The sequence below is a fragment of the Mauremys reevesii genome, linkage group 20, assembly GCF_016161935.1.
Source record: "Mauremys reevesii isolate NIE-2019 linkage group 20, ASM1616193v1, whole genome shotgun sequence".
Taxonomy (NCBI): Eukaryota; Metazoa; Chordata; order Testudines; family Geoemydidae; genus Mauremys; species Mauremys reevesii.
In genome coordinates, this window is record NC_052642.1 from 19,275,578 (window position 1) to 19,290,393 (window position 14,816).

The 14,816-nt window shown below is 39.2% G+C and overlaps 1 protein-coding gene across 12 annotated transcripts in view; it reads right to left on the reverse strand.

Annotated features, from left to right (window-relative positions):
• BRIP1 (BRCA1 interacting protein C-terminal helicase 1) overlaps positions 1–14,816 on the reverse strand; it is a 232,857-nt gene that overhangs the window by 36,514 nt on the left and 181,527 nt on the right. For 5 of the 12 annotated variants that reach the window (XM_039507814.1, XM_039507813.1, XM_039507812.1 and 2 more), the window contains exons 23-25: positions 10,690–10,830; positions 5,218–5,480; positions 1,314–1,408 (exon numbers count right to left, since the gene is read on the reverse strand). In XM_039507814.1, the coding sequence (XP_039363748.1) occupies positions 5,401–5,480; positions 10,690–10,830 (221 nt within the window). In that variant the 3' untranslated portion in view covers positions 1,314–1,408; positions 5,218–5,400. Of the gene's footprint in view, positions 1–1,313; positions 1,409–3,950; positions 4,011–5,217; positions 5,481–7,458; positions 10,831–14,816 lie in introns of those variants that run through there. The other 7 variants (XM_039507820.1, XM_039507819.1, XM_039507815.1 and 4 more) reach the window with 7 other exon arrangements.

A 14,816-nucleotide genomic window follows, 5' to 3' on the forward strand; every position in this document is an offset into this window, starting at 1 on the left:
CATTCCATTAGGAGGAAAAGCCATCTCTTCATTAGCCAGTCGAGATTCCCTACTGGTCTTTGAACAGCAAGAGATGACAATTTTAGAAAATAAGGGCCTGATCCAGGGAGGTGCTCAGTACCTCCTATAACATGCTGAATTTGTTTGAATGCCAGGTGGGAAGAAAGTACTGAGACTTTGCTGGATGGAACTCTAAGAGTGCTTGAAGATTTCAGGGAAATCGCAGCATGGCCAACTTGCTGGTGAGGAAAGTACGGATTTAAAATGTATCTCCTCTCCACAAGCTACATCGTCAATTTATTTAAAAAGGGGGAACATGGGGAGCACTAAGACAAAGGGTCCCATTCAATAAAGAATGTATATTAATCTTAGCAAGACATTGCCATGCGAGAGTCAGGGGCCATTGTGTCTCTTTTAGAAAGAATCAAGTTGTGGAGTCAGATAAGAATCAAATGGAATCTAAAACACACCTTTCTGACTTCTTTAGGGATCAGCCTCTCATGCTTTAGGGATCAGCCTCTCCTTGCATCCTAGTTCTGCTTTTTGTTTTAAGATTGTAAGCAGATAGAGGAGTACCAGGTGAGTGGAAAGGGAGTGACGTCACTAAGAAGTGGGAACTATAACGAGTCAGCATAATCTGGTTGCCATTTATCTTCAGCCTCAGGGATTGTACACCTGGAGAATTGCACTCATTTCACTTGAAGTGTGATTTTTAAACTGTTTTATTTGGTTAAATTAATGCAAAAGCCTGACACCATTATTGTGATTTAAACCAGGCTTATTTTGGTTTAGTTTAAGTCAATTAGGAACTTGTTTAAGATAAACCAAAATAACCCACTCAAATCAAAACAAGTATCCAGTAGAGCTGATTGTGACAAAAGTTGGCAAAAATGAATTTTTTTCCCCTCAAAATCTATCTGCGACGAGCAACAGGATTTTGCCCAAAAAACCCCCACAGCATTTAAAAAAATTGTTCTGCAATGAAAATAGTTCAATTTTTAGCTAAAAATTGATTTGGCAAAAAACCAAACTTTTAATCAGAAAACAGACATTCCCCACCAAAATTTCTATTTTTGAAAAAAGTATTTGTCAAAACATTCTGAATGAAAAAATTTGACCAGCTGTAGTGACCAGACAGGAATATGCACTGTCTTAACTAAACTGGTTTAATTAAACCAGTCCAAGACTGTGTGTAGACAACGCCTTAGACACTGCTCTTGTGGAGTTAAAGAAGCCTTTGCCAAAACCCTTCATAGAGAACAGCAAGTTTTTTTGTGTATATGATACTCCAAACAAAAATAAATCCTACTTACATTAATTGAATCCATTGCCAGAAGGGACCACTGTGATCATCCGGTCTGTCTTCAAGTTCAAGATTGGACATTGTTCCTTTTGAACTAGAGCATATCTTAAAGAAAAGCAAAGTTTAAAAGTTGCCATTGACAGAGAATCTACCTTGTTCCTTGGTTAATTGTTCCAAGGTTTACTCACTTAAAAACATACATCTTATTTCCAGTCTGATGAATGTCTCTAGCTTCAACTTGCAGCCAGAGAGTATCCCACCTTTAAGTGCTTGGCAGATATAAAAGCCTTAGGGCCCAGTCTTTCTTCCACTGAAGTCAATGAGAAAGCTCCCATAGACTGACTTCAGTATGGCATGAAAATAAAAAGGAAGAGCCTGATCAACAAGCCCAAGCCCGTATCTTTCACGGAGGCGCTAGCCCTGGGATGCGCAGTAGGACATTGACACGCTAGGCACAGGGTATAAGGCCATTGGTGAAGGGCAAAATCACACACTGCTATGTATAATTACAGATAACTCATCTTCGTTGCAGCTGTCTTTTTGCTAATGGGGTTTACACACACAGCAAACCCTGAACTTAAATCAGTTTACTGCATATAAATAAAAATAATCAAAGTGCACAATACCCCAAAAAGAGTAGCCTCAAGCATTGGTACAAATATTACAACTCCTGGAGAACACCTAGAATAAATCTGAGAACACCTCAAGCAACTTATTTCAGCCTGAAAATATAGAGCAGGTCTCCACAAGACATAAGGAATCAATCAGGAGACATCCTGGAAAGGTGATGAACTCGCACTGTGTATCTAAAGTAATGGGAACCAGTCAGCATGGAATGGTAAAGGTGACAGCTACTAAGCAACTGGATACAGAAGAAAATGGAAGTGGGGATTGGTAATCAATTCAATTTAAACAGGAGACCAAAGGACCACAGTGACTGTCTTAGCTGATTAGCCATCTTTGTCCAAGGCTTCCTCAAAAGAGCCATGAAAGGTCAGGAAGTTAAAAATATCAGTGCCGCAGCCCTATAAACAGAGATTCTGTTTTATATGCATCACCATTCTTCCTTCCTGTCCTTTTAAAAAGCACCCAGTTTGAAGAGTCGTTTCCCCCTCCCCACCTGCCCAACCATTTATCATTATGAGAGAAAGTAGATCAGTGAGAAGCAGGAAAAACGTCCACTGAGATTTCTGTACAGTATCACTAAAGAGGACCAGATTTACATTTTACAGTTAAAACAAAGCACATGATCGTTACAAAAACCTTTGAGTGAGTTGTAGTTTTTCTACATTTCTCCCTCTGTAATGTGAAGGGAGGGGAGAAATTAACTATTTCCATAGACGTTTCCTAAGCATTTTAAGAGTCAGAAGCAGTCAGCGAAAGCAGGGTACGCAATGGTATGTGTTTAAAAAAAAAAGGGAGGGGACAAACCCTAGTTATCCTGTAGCTGTACATATTATGCCAGAGTCTCTGTAAGGAAGTGGAACCAATGTGTTTCCACTGCTCAGGAAAGGGCACAAAATTCCCAACCCCTGCACAGAGGATCCACACACCATGGATCTGTACTCTGGAGTATTTAGGGGAGAGGCAGGTGAGGATAAACTGGTCATTCTCCCCAGCTATGGAGTGGAGACACAGGAATCATAGACTTTAAGGTCAGAAGGGACCATTATGATCATCTAGTCTGACCTCCTGCACAACACAGGCCACAAAATCTCACCCACCCACTCCTGTAATAAACCCCTAACCTATGCCTGAGCTATAAGTCCTCAAATCATGGTTTAAAGACTTCAAGGTGCAGAGAATCCTCCAGCAAGTGACCTGTGCCCCACGCTGCAAAGAAAGGCGAAAACCCCCCAGGGCCTCTGCCAATCTGCCCCAGAGGAAAATTCCTTCCCGCCCCCAAATATGGCGATCAGCTAAACCCTGAGCATGTGGGCAAGACTCACCAGTCAGACACCCAGGAAAGAATTATCTGTAGTAACTCAGCCCCTACCCCATCTAACATCCCATCACATCCCATTGGGCATATTTACTGTTAATAGTCAAAGATCAATTGCCAAAATTAGCCTATCCCATCATACCATCCCCTCCATAAATTTATCAAGCTTAGTCTTGAAGCCAAATATGTCTTTTGCCCCCACTGCTCCCCTTGGAAGGCTATTCCAGAACTTCACTCCTCTGATGGTTAGATACCTTCATCTAATTTCAAGTCTAAACTTCCTGATGGCCAGATTATATCCATTTGTTCTTGTGTCCACATTGGTACTGAGCTTAAATAATTCCTTTCCCTCCCTGGTATTTATCCCTCTGATATATTTATAGAGCGCAATCATATCTCCCCTCAGCCTTCTTTTGGTTAGGTTAAACAAGCCAACCTCTTTGAGTCTCCTTTCATAAAACAGGTTTTCCATTCCTCGGATCATCCTAGTAGCCCTTCTCTGTACTGTTCCAGATTGACTTCATCCTTCTTAAACATGGGAGACCAGAACTGCACACAGTATTCCAGATGAGGTGTCAACAGTGCCTTTTATAACAGTACTAAAACCTCCTTATCTCTACTGGAAATACCTCGCCTGATGCATCCCAAGACCACATTAGCTTTTTTCATGGCCATATCACATTGGCGGCTCATAGTCATCCTGTGATCAACCAATACTCCAAGGTCCTTCTCCTCCTCTGTTACTTCCAACTGATGAGTGCCCATCTTATAACAAAAATTCTTGTTATTAATCCCTAAATGCATGACCATGCACTTTTCACTATTTAATTTCATCCTATTACTATTACTTCAGTTTACAAGGTCATCCAGATCTTCCTGCAAGATATTCCGGTCCTTCTCTGTTTTAGCAATACCTCCCAGCTTTGTGTCATCCGCAAACTTTATTAGTACATTCCCACTTTTTCTGCCAAGGTCAGTAATAAAAAGATTAAATAAGATTGGCCCCAAAACCGATCCCTGAGGAACTCCACTAGTAACCTCCCTCCAGCATGACAATTCACCTTTCAGTACGACCCGTTGCAGTTTCCCCTTTAACCAGTTCCTTATCCACCTTTCAGTTTTCATATTGATCCCCATCTTTTCCAATTCAACTAATAATTCCCCATGTGGAACCATATCAAACGCCTTACTGAAATCAAGGTAAATTAGATCCACTGCGTTTCCTTTGTCTAAAAAATCTGTTACCTTCTCAAAGAAGGAGATCAGGTTGGTTTGACATGATCTACCTTTTGTAAAACCATGTTGTATTTTGTCCCAATTACCGTTGACCTCAATGTCCTTAACTACTTTCTCCTTCAAACATTTTTCTAAGACCTCGCATACTACAGATGTCAAACTACCAGAGGCTGCTGTAGTGTGGCCCTGGAGTGGCTCTGCAATATGAGAAACAGAAGGAGATTTTCTCCCCCACCTCTTTGCTCCAGAGGAGCTATCCTAAGCATGGCCAGTTGTATAGGTTGTGGAGTAGGGCTAGGATTTGACTTAAATCTGTTTATAAAAAACAGATGTCTGGCACACACAACAAATGGTAAGGAAGGTTTAATGATCAGGGAATAGTGTACTGTCTCCTTAAGTGGGAAAAATCTGAATCTTCTGCAGCTCCACATAGTAGAGAGGAAGCTGGAAATTTTTGAAATAAAGAATCTAGAGATGGCTGCCATCACGAGTCCAAAGATTCCATGTGGGATGAGCGCCCGCTTAAGAGTGTAGTTATCCTACATATCGTATCCCATCCCTCTGTGGTCCTGTGTAGACTAGGATTTAAAGGTGTGATGTTGGCCCATGTTAACCAATACATGTGGTCCAGCATGACTTTTTAACATATCCTAAACTGACTGAGTTAAAGCCTACGGGGAGCTATCTTTAAATCATAGTTTAGACCAAGCCTGTAAGGAAACAAGTAAATCTGTACCTGTTTGTGTGCATCTGACCTGGGGTTTCTGAGAGAGCGAGTGGCATGATCCAGCAGTCTAAGCAGAAGACTGGGATTCAGGAACTTCTGAGCACTGACCCAACAGAGATCTCTTCTGTGGCCTTCAGGAAGTCATTTAGGGTCTGCCTTATGTTCCTCCTCTGTGAAATGGAAATCACACCATCATGCCTGCTTCACAGAGGTGAATGAGGATTGTTTGAAGACGAAAAGTGATATCAGCACCACTGGCAGGGGAGTCATCTGTTTAAAACAAAATCAAGGGAAACAGACAATTAAAGAAAAATATAGGCAATTAATTAGGAGGAAAATTACATGGAACAAACTAGAGTGGAAAGGAAAAAACTTGTCAAGCATCAAATGGAACTATGCACAATAAGTAAAGTGAAAAGCATGTGCATAAATCTTTGCAGGATCAGGGACCTAGTTTGCTCTGTTGTGTTCACACATTGCAAGGGTCTTCAAGCACTGGGTGGTCTTATAAACCCCATTCTATATGAGACAATACTTACTGTGGGCCCAACATTGACAGTTCTAGGCTGCCCTCCAAACTTCCTTCTTTTAACCCTTAATGGTCTTTTAGCATGTAATTAACTATGGATGACATATCTTGCAAAAGCATAAAAGTTAAAGTTAACTACAGCCCCAATCATTGCTGTTGGGTCATTTAAAAGCACAGGCCTCTGAAAATGAGAAGTAACTGTAATCCTAGCTGAAAACACAACTTTCCTCCTGGTCTCTTTTGTTACTTCATTAGCCAATTCTCAGTTGCTATTTTAAAGATACAGAGCCAAACCCTAGTCCCATTAAGTTAATGACAAAACTCCAACTGGTTTCAATGGGAACAGGACTAGGTCCACAATGTCTCTTTCCTGCAAGCCTAATATTATAATTGTCTCATTTTGCTATTACATGGTGGGCATATGTTCCATTTTGGGGTTACATCATCCCTACTTCTGCCTTTTACTTCAGTCTGAGATTCCTTTTGTTTTGAAATGTTGCCTTGTACTGTTTTTTCCATAGTAAAACAGTTGGAGTTCGTGTCTTGTTCAGTTTCCTTATTGACAGATGCTGGAATTGCAGAACTCCAATTAATCAAGATTTTTACTAATAAACTCTAGCTGAATTGCATGTCAGTGGGCAGAGTTCTATAAGTGAGACTCGGATAATCATCTGGATTATAGAAAAAAGGTTTTTGTTGTCCCATGACTACTCCATCTGTGATTGAACCTTTTGCTGTGCCTGGCCTAACTAACAGCTAATGCCAGCCAGTTGTACTATCATTGATACTCATGTATTATAGATATTTTCAATAAATGTTTAGAAGTGCAGGCTAAGATATACTAAGAAATAAATGAGATTTTGGGAGATGTTCCTTAATTTATTCTCTTGTTCAAATGCCTTGGTAATGTTTAATTGCTATAAAACAGTTGTAGCCCTCTTGCCTTTCTACCAAAATATAACCTTATGTCTTATTTACTAGTCCAGCCCTGACACTAGCAAGATGGTACCATGGCATATAATTTTACAGACAAAGATACTTCACTTGCATGTTTCATTTAGTAAAGCAGCATATTTAATTATATAAGAAAGGTGATAGCAAAGATGGGCCATTCTGACTGACTACAGTTGAGCTACAGCAGGGACAAATTTGGCTCAAGACATAAAAACACAAGTTTAGTAATTAAAAAGAAATGGTTGGGTTTGTTTTTTTACAGTATTCAGTCATGTTGCCTTCAGACTACACATGCCTGGTCAGTAAAATCCAGCAATAAAGGTTTAAAGTGTTGAGCATTTCATATGCAGAAAAACCAGTGGTGTTTAATTACAAGTGTAAATGATGCCATGCATTTCTTACCTGGAGAAGGAACCCATTCTCTTTAGAGAAGCTTATTTATTCAAGACATGCTGAGTATTTGCCTGCTGGCTGTAACTTCTAATACCAGTAATTGTGCTGCTTCTTTTGTCATCTAAACAGTTGAATATTGTTAATTTTTGTTTTAAATTCCTTGTTTGGGTCACATCATTTGTGCGTTTTTCTTCCAGTGATGGTTTTGAATGTTATAAGAGCTTCAGTCCTGATAGATTCCTTTTTAAATTTAGGTTTCAGAGTAGCAGCCATGTTAGTCTGTATCCGCAAAAAGAGCAGGAGTACTTGTGACACCTTAGAGACTAACACATTTCTAAGGTGCCACAAGTACTCCTGTTCTTTTTTTTTCTCCTTTTCTGAAACGAAGGTTTGCTGTTTCTTCTACATGCTCTGGGCCTCTCACTCTCCCAACTCTTTGGGCTTCACTAGCATGTTGCCAGATGCCAACTTTCAAACATATTTTGAAACCCAAACTTAGATTGGTGCATTTCTCTTCTTGTAAGTCTTCCTGGCTCCCCTGGAAAAGCTTCAGCCTTATACAAGGCCCAAAAGACAGCCAGATTCATGCTATATGAATTTATTCACAACATTCAAGCGAATACCCTGCCTGATTCCAAGACACGAGCCCCAGCACACGTAGCTGCCAGCAGCAGCAGCATTCTGGAAAGAACAGCATAATCTAAAAATCCTCATTTTTTAAAATTTGCACAAAATTCTGTCTAAACGGTGCCTTTTTGGAGAACGTGAACCACCATTATTTACTAATCTCTATTGAGTTTGAGCTCTCACTTATGCGGAGCTTTTGCTAACTTATAAGGATGAGATTCCACCTTTCTGTAGGAAACATGCTTTTTACTGGTGGGGGGGGAAAAACCCTATACAATTCTGTGATGTTGAGACATGATTTAGAATCATCACCTGCCTTATCATTCTCATCCTTATGCCTGAATCCTCAGTTTTTGATTAAGTCAATTTCCTGAGTGCACGTGAAAGCCTGTGGCTGTAGCCTGGAACAATCCTACCTCAGTGCTTCTCTTATGTTGTTGATCCTTTAATTTCCTCCAGCCGACTCCTGCAGGGGACTAGTTTTACGTTTTATGCTCGCCTTTTGGACTAATCATTTACAACAGACTCAGAAAAAAACTGCCCTGTACATTCTGCGACTGCTTTGGATAGAAGAGGTACTAATTGGGATGTACTCCTAGCCAAATGGCAACACTTTAACAGCAAGTTCATTGGACCCTAAAAATTCTGCCCAAATCTTTACAACCAGAGCAATTATTGATAAACTTAGAATCTTATTAAAAAATTAAGGTTTCCACCTATGAAATTCTTCCGTAGTGCAATTTTTCACACCTTTAAAAAAAGTGTGCTAGCAGCAGAGCCATATAAGATGTGATTAATAAAAGACACTGCAACTTAAAGACCAAGTTTCATCTTCTATTTTGACTGGTAACGAAATTACATACAGACTCTGATCACCTGACCCAATTCTGTATGTTAAATATGAGAGCATCTGAATGTAATATGGCTCTTGGTTATTAAAAAAGTAGGAAGCACACTGAACTGGAAGTTTAAAACATTTATTTTGTTGCTGATTATTGAATACTGACAAACATAAAATAAGAATTATAATATGAAAGTTATGTTCATTAATTTCCTCAAGGTTCTTAAAGTTAATAGTTGGGAAAATGGACAAGAACTGCAAGGTTACTCCATAACAAAAATAAAGTTTATGCAACACTACATTTGTGATAAAAGCTGATAAAAACCTACGAAATTCAAAGTGAAAGTGGATAATCCACGCCTTCCTTAAATCACTTTGTATTACCTTCTTCCACAACCTTAACATACTTAAATGTGCTTTTGGGGATTCAAATTTCTTATTACTATTATTTATAAAAATACTTATTTGGAGGCAATAAACAAAATACAGCTTTACAAAATATTCTTGCATCATAGTCATTATCTAAACAAATATTTTGGTCATTTTACATATTGAAAAATTTAAATATTATGGATTCGTTATTTTCCAGATCTTTTTCTTTTTAAATAGTGGAGACTTTTTGAACCATGCAAACTGGGGTTATATTTACAACAATAACTATGGCACAAATTAGAAGTTACTTTCATATTTGCAAGCATTAATAGTTGCTGAAAATTGCTCCTAAGAAATGCTGTTATACTGAATGGGTGAATTTGTACAAATGAATGATCTATTTTTCACAGCAGCTATGTTTGCAGACTATTGTTAAAACTTAGAATCAATGTTTGTACATTACTTTGAGGGAAAGTAAAGTCATACTACACTTTCTAGAACAGAAATGGGTTCTGTTCCTATTCCTGGCTGCATCTGCTAGACTGGCTATTATCCTTATGCATTCACTGGGAGTAAAAGCTAGTGATTTAACTGTTTCACATATTCATGATAAAAATCTGGGATTCAATTAACAATGTTTTTTGGGCATAATAAACCAAACGGGAGAGGGAGATCTAAAATGTCTAAAATGATCATTTACATGAACGGTCATATACAGCGGAAACAGAACCAAAAATCTCAAGGAGCAGATGATTTACACACTAATTTCTTCCTTACACAATCAGACTTAGACTGGCCTGATTTCAGCAGGAAAATCTTTGCACAGAGATCAATGCTAGTCTCAGGCATAAGACCCTAATTATTTGAAAGGCATTTATTTTCATAGCTTTTTTTTGTGTGTGTGTCCAAGTCGATGGCATTTTAATGCCTTATTAAATGGTTGTTTTACAGCAGTCCATCTGTTCAGTCTCTGTGCCCACGCCTGTACATTGTGGTGCAGGATTTTACTTTTCATGCTAGCCAAAAATATTTTCCAAATTCCCAATAAAAGTTTGATATTTCCTAAGACAAATAACTTGGTTGGTTTTTTTAAACATACTCTAAAATGACATTGATATGTATCTGTCATTTCTACTATATCCATTTATGGTACGTTTGCAAAAAGGACTGAAGGTTTGTTTTCATTAAAAGGACATTCTTAGGTAGTTTGGGCCAAATATGGGATTTTTTAAAAACATAAACAGATGTTAATGTTGTCATAATTTTTGTTTTAAAAAAAGAATTTAAACATTTTGCGTTGTGGGGATTTAAATATTCCCTTGAAATGTTTGGAGTCCAAACACTGCAGTGCTGGGGCTGCAAATTCATGAAAACCAGAAAAAGTGAAGCCAACTTGAAACTGACTAGAAACAACTGAAATTGAGGAGGCTGCTTTCCATCTTATACTCTGAAGGGCAGATAAGTAGACAAACAGCCAGAAAATGAAAAGGAAATCAAAATTTTAAAACATTCTTTGCCTGCATTTGTAACCCCTCCAGCTAATAACAGTTAAAGATTTCTGTTTAAATACGGGGTGGAATCCTGGCTTTATTGATGTCAAGGGTGTAACTTCCATTGATTTCAATAGGGCCAGGACTACAGCCATGATTTTTAACCTGATAATTCTTTTCAATCATTTTACATGTGTACAAAGATAGTGCTGCTTCTGCAACTGCACTGAAAAATAGTTCTGAGCTGACATTAAAGAATAAAACCCTTTACTTATCTGTCTTATTAGTCCCGGTAACTGTGTGGCATACATCAGCAACATTTTTCAAGATAGCTTCTACTCCAAAAAGCCTGTTTTCAGTTCTTGAGGGATCTGTAGCAGTAAGCAATAACGAACAGATGATGGAAGGAGCCAGACCTACAAAAGAAAGTATAGTAAAATTACTGCACTTAGGGGGAAAAAAAACCTTGCCTTTGTACATAAATGGCTCTATTCATTAATAGAAGTTTTTACAAGTGTGGTAATTTCAAATAGTCAAAAAAGTGTGAAATACACTTAAAATGAGTAAAATGGGTGGGTTTTCCTGTGGGTTAAATGTGTCATGCAGTAAAGTTCTCCACACGCCTCCTCCTAACTCTCAGTCATAGACTTCATCCCGCAAGGTGCTGTGTACCTTTCACTCCTATTGAAGTAAATAGGAGTTCAGGGTGCTCAGCATTTTGGACCCATAGTCAGTAAGTCCCTAGTCCTGCAAAGATTAATACATTCCTAGATTTTAAGGGGTCCAGATGAGATCAGCTAAGGTCTGGTCTACACTGGGAACTTACATTGGCATAGCTACGTCTCTCTGGGGCGCCCAAACCTCTGAGAGATGTAGCTATCCCAAGCTAACCCTGGGTGTAGACAGCACTAGTTCGATGGAAGAATTCCCCCTCTCAGAGAATTGGATTAATTACAACCCCGTTGCTGTAGTGAGTGTCTATATTGAAGCACTGCAGCTGTGCCACTGGAGTGTTTTAAGTGTAGACATACCTAAGTTCGGCCCTTCTGCATAATGTAGGCCATAGAATTTTACCAATAATTCCGGTATCAAACCCATAAGGTTTTAGGCAGACTCATATGCTTGCACAAGTCCTATTGAATTTAACACTTGAGAATCTCACTGTAGCACAGAGGCCCTTGAGGAGTAGTTACCCTACTGACTATCTGGCAGGCACACTGAAGGTGAATGAGGGGGTAGGGAATAATTCCGAGAGTTCATACCTATCACGGGAACCCAAAACAATCAATCGGAGAGAGAGTTTCTTGTCCAAAGTCTCAGAATCCACAGGTACCAATTCTGTACCACTCACCATTTTGAATTCTCTCTAGGTGCCCATATGGTTCCTATCGAAGAGTAGCCAAGCATTTCTCATGACAACAGTAATAATATCCTAAACACCTCCGTGAGGTAGGGAAGTATTATCTTCAGTTTACAGATGGAGAACTGAGGCAGAATGAGATTCACTTGACCAAGGTCACAGAGGAAGTCTCTGCAAGTAATCGGAAATGAATTTATGTTTTAAATTGGATATCTTTAAAAGCTGGCTCCTTGTTTGCAATAGGCAACAAGCAAAATCTGAGATTTTCACAGCATTTTCCCCAGCTATTGTGGTACAATATCAAAATCAAGTAAAAGAAATGTAAAATATCAACTAAGATTCAGTTGCTTGGGCTCTCCAGCAAGTGGTTAGTCGGTCCACGGCCCTCTTTTTTACATACATTTCATCCTCTTGGTATTGAATTAATTCTTCACCAAGACAACTACTACAATTGCGTGTGTTAATCATCCTGATCAATTTGAGCTACTGGAAGTTCTAGTATGCACACACTGGCTGTTTTTCTAAATGAAATAATGTGCACAGTTGAAATATTCCACACCACACTTCACATGGATTCTTGCCCTACAATAGACTAAGGATCTTAAAAAACCTGCCTTTAAAGAAGAAGAAAAAGCAGCACATTTTTTAGATACTGCTGTTAAAAAAGGCATCTAGATGTTTTGAGTTAATATTGTGTTAGAAACAGCTAACAGGCTGTATGCCAAAATTCAGTCCTAGGTCCGTTTTTATGGCTTCAGCTGTAAACCCATGAAATTAGTGGTTTATAATGGAAATTTTGACACTATTTTAAGCCTCAATACCACTCGTAGTGGCAAATGAGTTTTTGACAGCTGTGGCACTCACTTGTGTCAGCTGGATTACATGGACAAATGTCTTTTGATGGTGGGGTCCCTCTCTTATCCCACACAGTTCCAGCTCACTGGTCCTGCAGCAGCTTGATGCAGCCGTCTAATTGAGTTTCTTTTGGAGCTTGCTAATACTAACTCCTGGTTAGCTAGAATGAAGGGCTTGAAAGCAACACAAGGCACCAATCGGGGTTCACCAAACTGTGTCTCTTGCAATGCTCCCAGCCCAGAGCACAGACTCATGTCATCCCAGTGGGCAGCTCGGCCTATGGGACAATTTGTTTCCTTCACTCACAGGAAGATGGGGTGTTTCTTCAGTATTTCTTTCCTATTTTAGTGCTCACCCTTCTCATGCAGTGACCGGGTATTGGGGCTGAGGAGAGCCGGAGGTTAAGAGCACTTTCTTCAGTAGCTGAGCATGTGCGAGTGCTCACAGCCTTGAACTCAAACTTGGAAACCCTCCTTGAAATCATCTTGACACTAAAGGTGTGGGCCAGCTCAAACCCAGCTTTCTCAAAGAAACATCAGAAACAAATGCATGCAAGGAAACCACCCTTGTTATCTACTAATATTAATTTACAGGCATAGCATCATTGTCATTTCTTATATCCCTATAGAAATCTTATTCAAGAAGAAGAGGGCATAAATCTACAAAATCCCTTTAGAGGTTAAATGGTAAGTGGTAACTGTTCATCTGTATAACTCACTGGACTGACAAGTAGATCCTTAAATAAGTTCATGATTAAGTGAATACCTCATTAATCTTAACCATATCAGTCTGAGGACCCTTATAAAGCTGAACACAATAGGCTGCTATCACAGAGGATATGACATGCTTCAGGCAAGAATGCACTCACTACATAGAGAGATATTTTATTAATAATAAAAACAAGAACTTGCATTAATCTAAAAGGGTTTTACAACTTTGAAGCCTCTCACACACACGGTTCACTTCACCCATCAAGGAAATGGAACCATCTCTGGGGTGGAACACAGCAGCTATTTACCAGGGCATCACAACAGTTTAGCTTTGGAAGTGCAGAAGAACGCTGTATCATAGATAGTGAGAATTACATGAATTGGCCAGGACAAAATAATTAAAACAATAAAATAAAATGAGGGATGTTACGTGCCACATGACCTCTAATGAACACAAGTAGGCAGGATGTCCATTTTCCATCTCACCCAAAAGACATCTGGCAGCACCTTGCCCCCTACAGCCATGGTAGAACATAGGTTCCATGACAACTCAGAGGAAAGAATGCCACCTATCGAATCAACAATACCATATCAGTGTGTTGGAGATTTCCCCTCCAAAAAATTATCAGGCCAAACTTCATTAGCTTATGAAGTCTGATGGGACGTCAGCACAAAGTGGTTTAGTTCCAGAGTAGATCTACAGAAGATTTAAGATGCATGCATTAGGAAGACAGTCTGGAAAAACATAACAGCCTAGAAAAGAATAGTCATGAACATTTACCAGCAAAGGCACAAAGGTTACCTGCCTGCCACTATCGTTTTTATGTTGGAAAAAATAAACGGTGTTGTACTCACCTTTGAAAGCAAATTAATTGTCCCTAGGCAAGTGGGTGAAAATTATTGAGCAACAAATGGACATTTCTATAAACACATCCAAAATTATGTACTTATAATTGTGAGAAGAGTCTGATGGGCAGATTTAATGTGCCATCACCTGAGAATCTGCCACATATCTGTATATGTCTGGAGTTAAAAAGGCAGAAGACAATTTTTTTGTTAACATGTCAAAGATATGGCAAAGAGGGAGGGTTTACAACAGTGACTGTCTAGCTAATCCATAGGGATCACTCCTATGCCTTATCTGTCTGCATCTGCACACATTAGGACTGGTGTTTCCAAAGGGGTAAATACAGGAGTTAGGCACCGAACTCCCATTGACTTTCACTGATCTAACGGCCCCTGTGAAAATCTCGGCCTTGATTTGTAGTCAATGTTGTGGAAGAAAAGTAGTGTAGCAGCAAGGCAAATGATCACTAGTAACATGAGTGAATAGTATGGGTGTAGAGGATAACCACCAGGGTTTCAAGTATTATTTATATGGTACTGAAAATGTGCTAGGCACTTTGCAGACAAATGAAAGAACATAGTTCTTGTCCAAACGTGTTTAAAATCTGAACAGATGAGAAATAGATAAAAG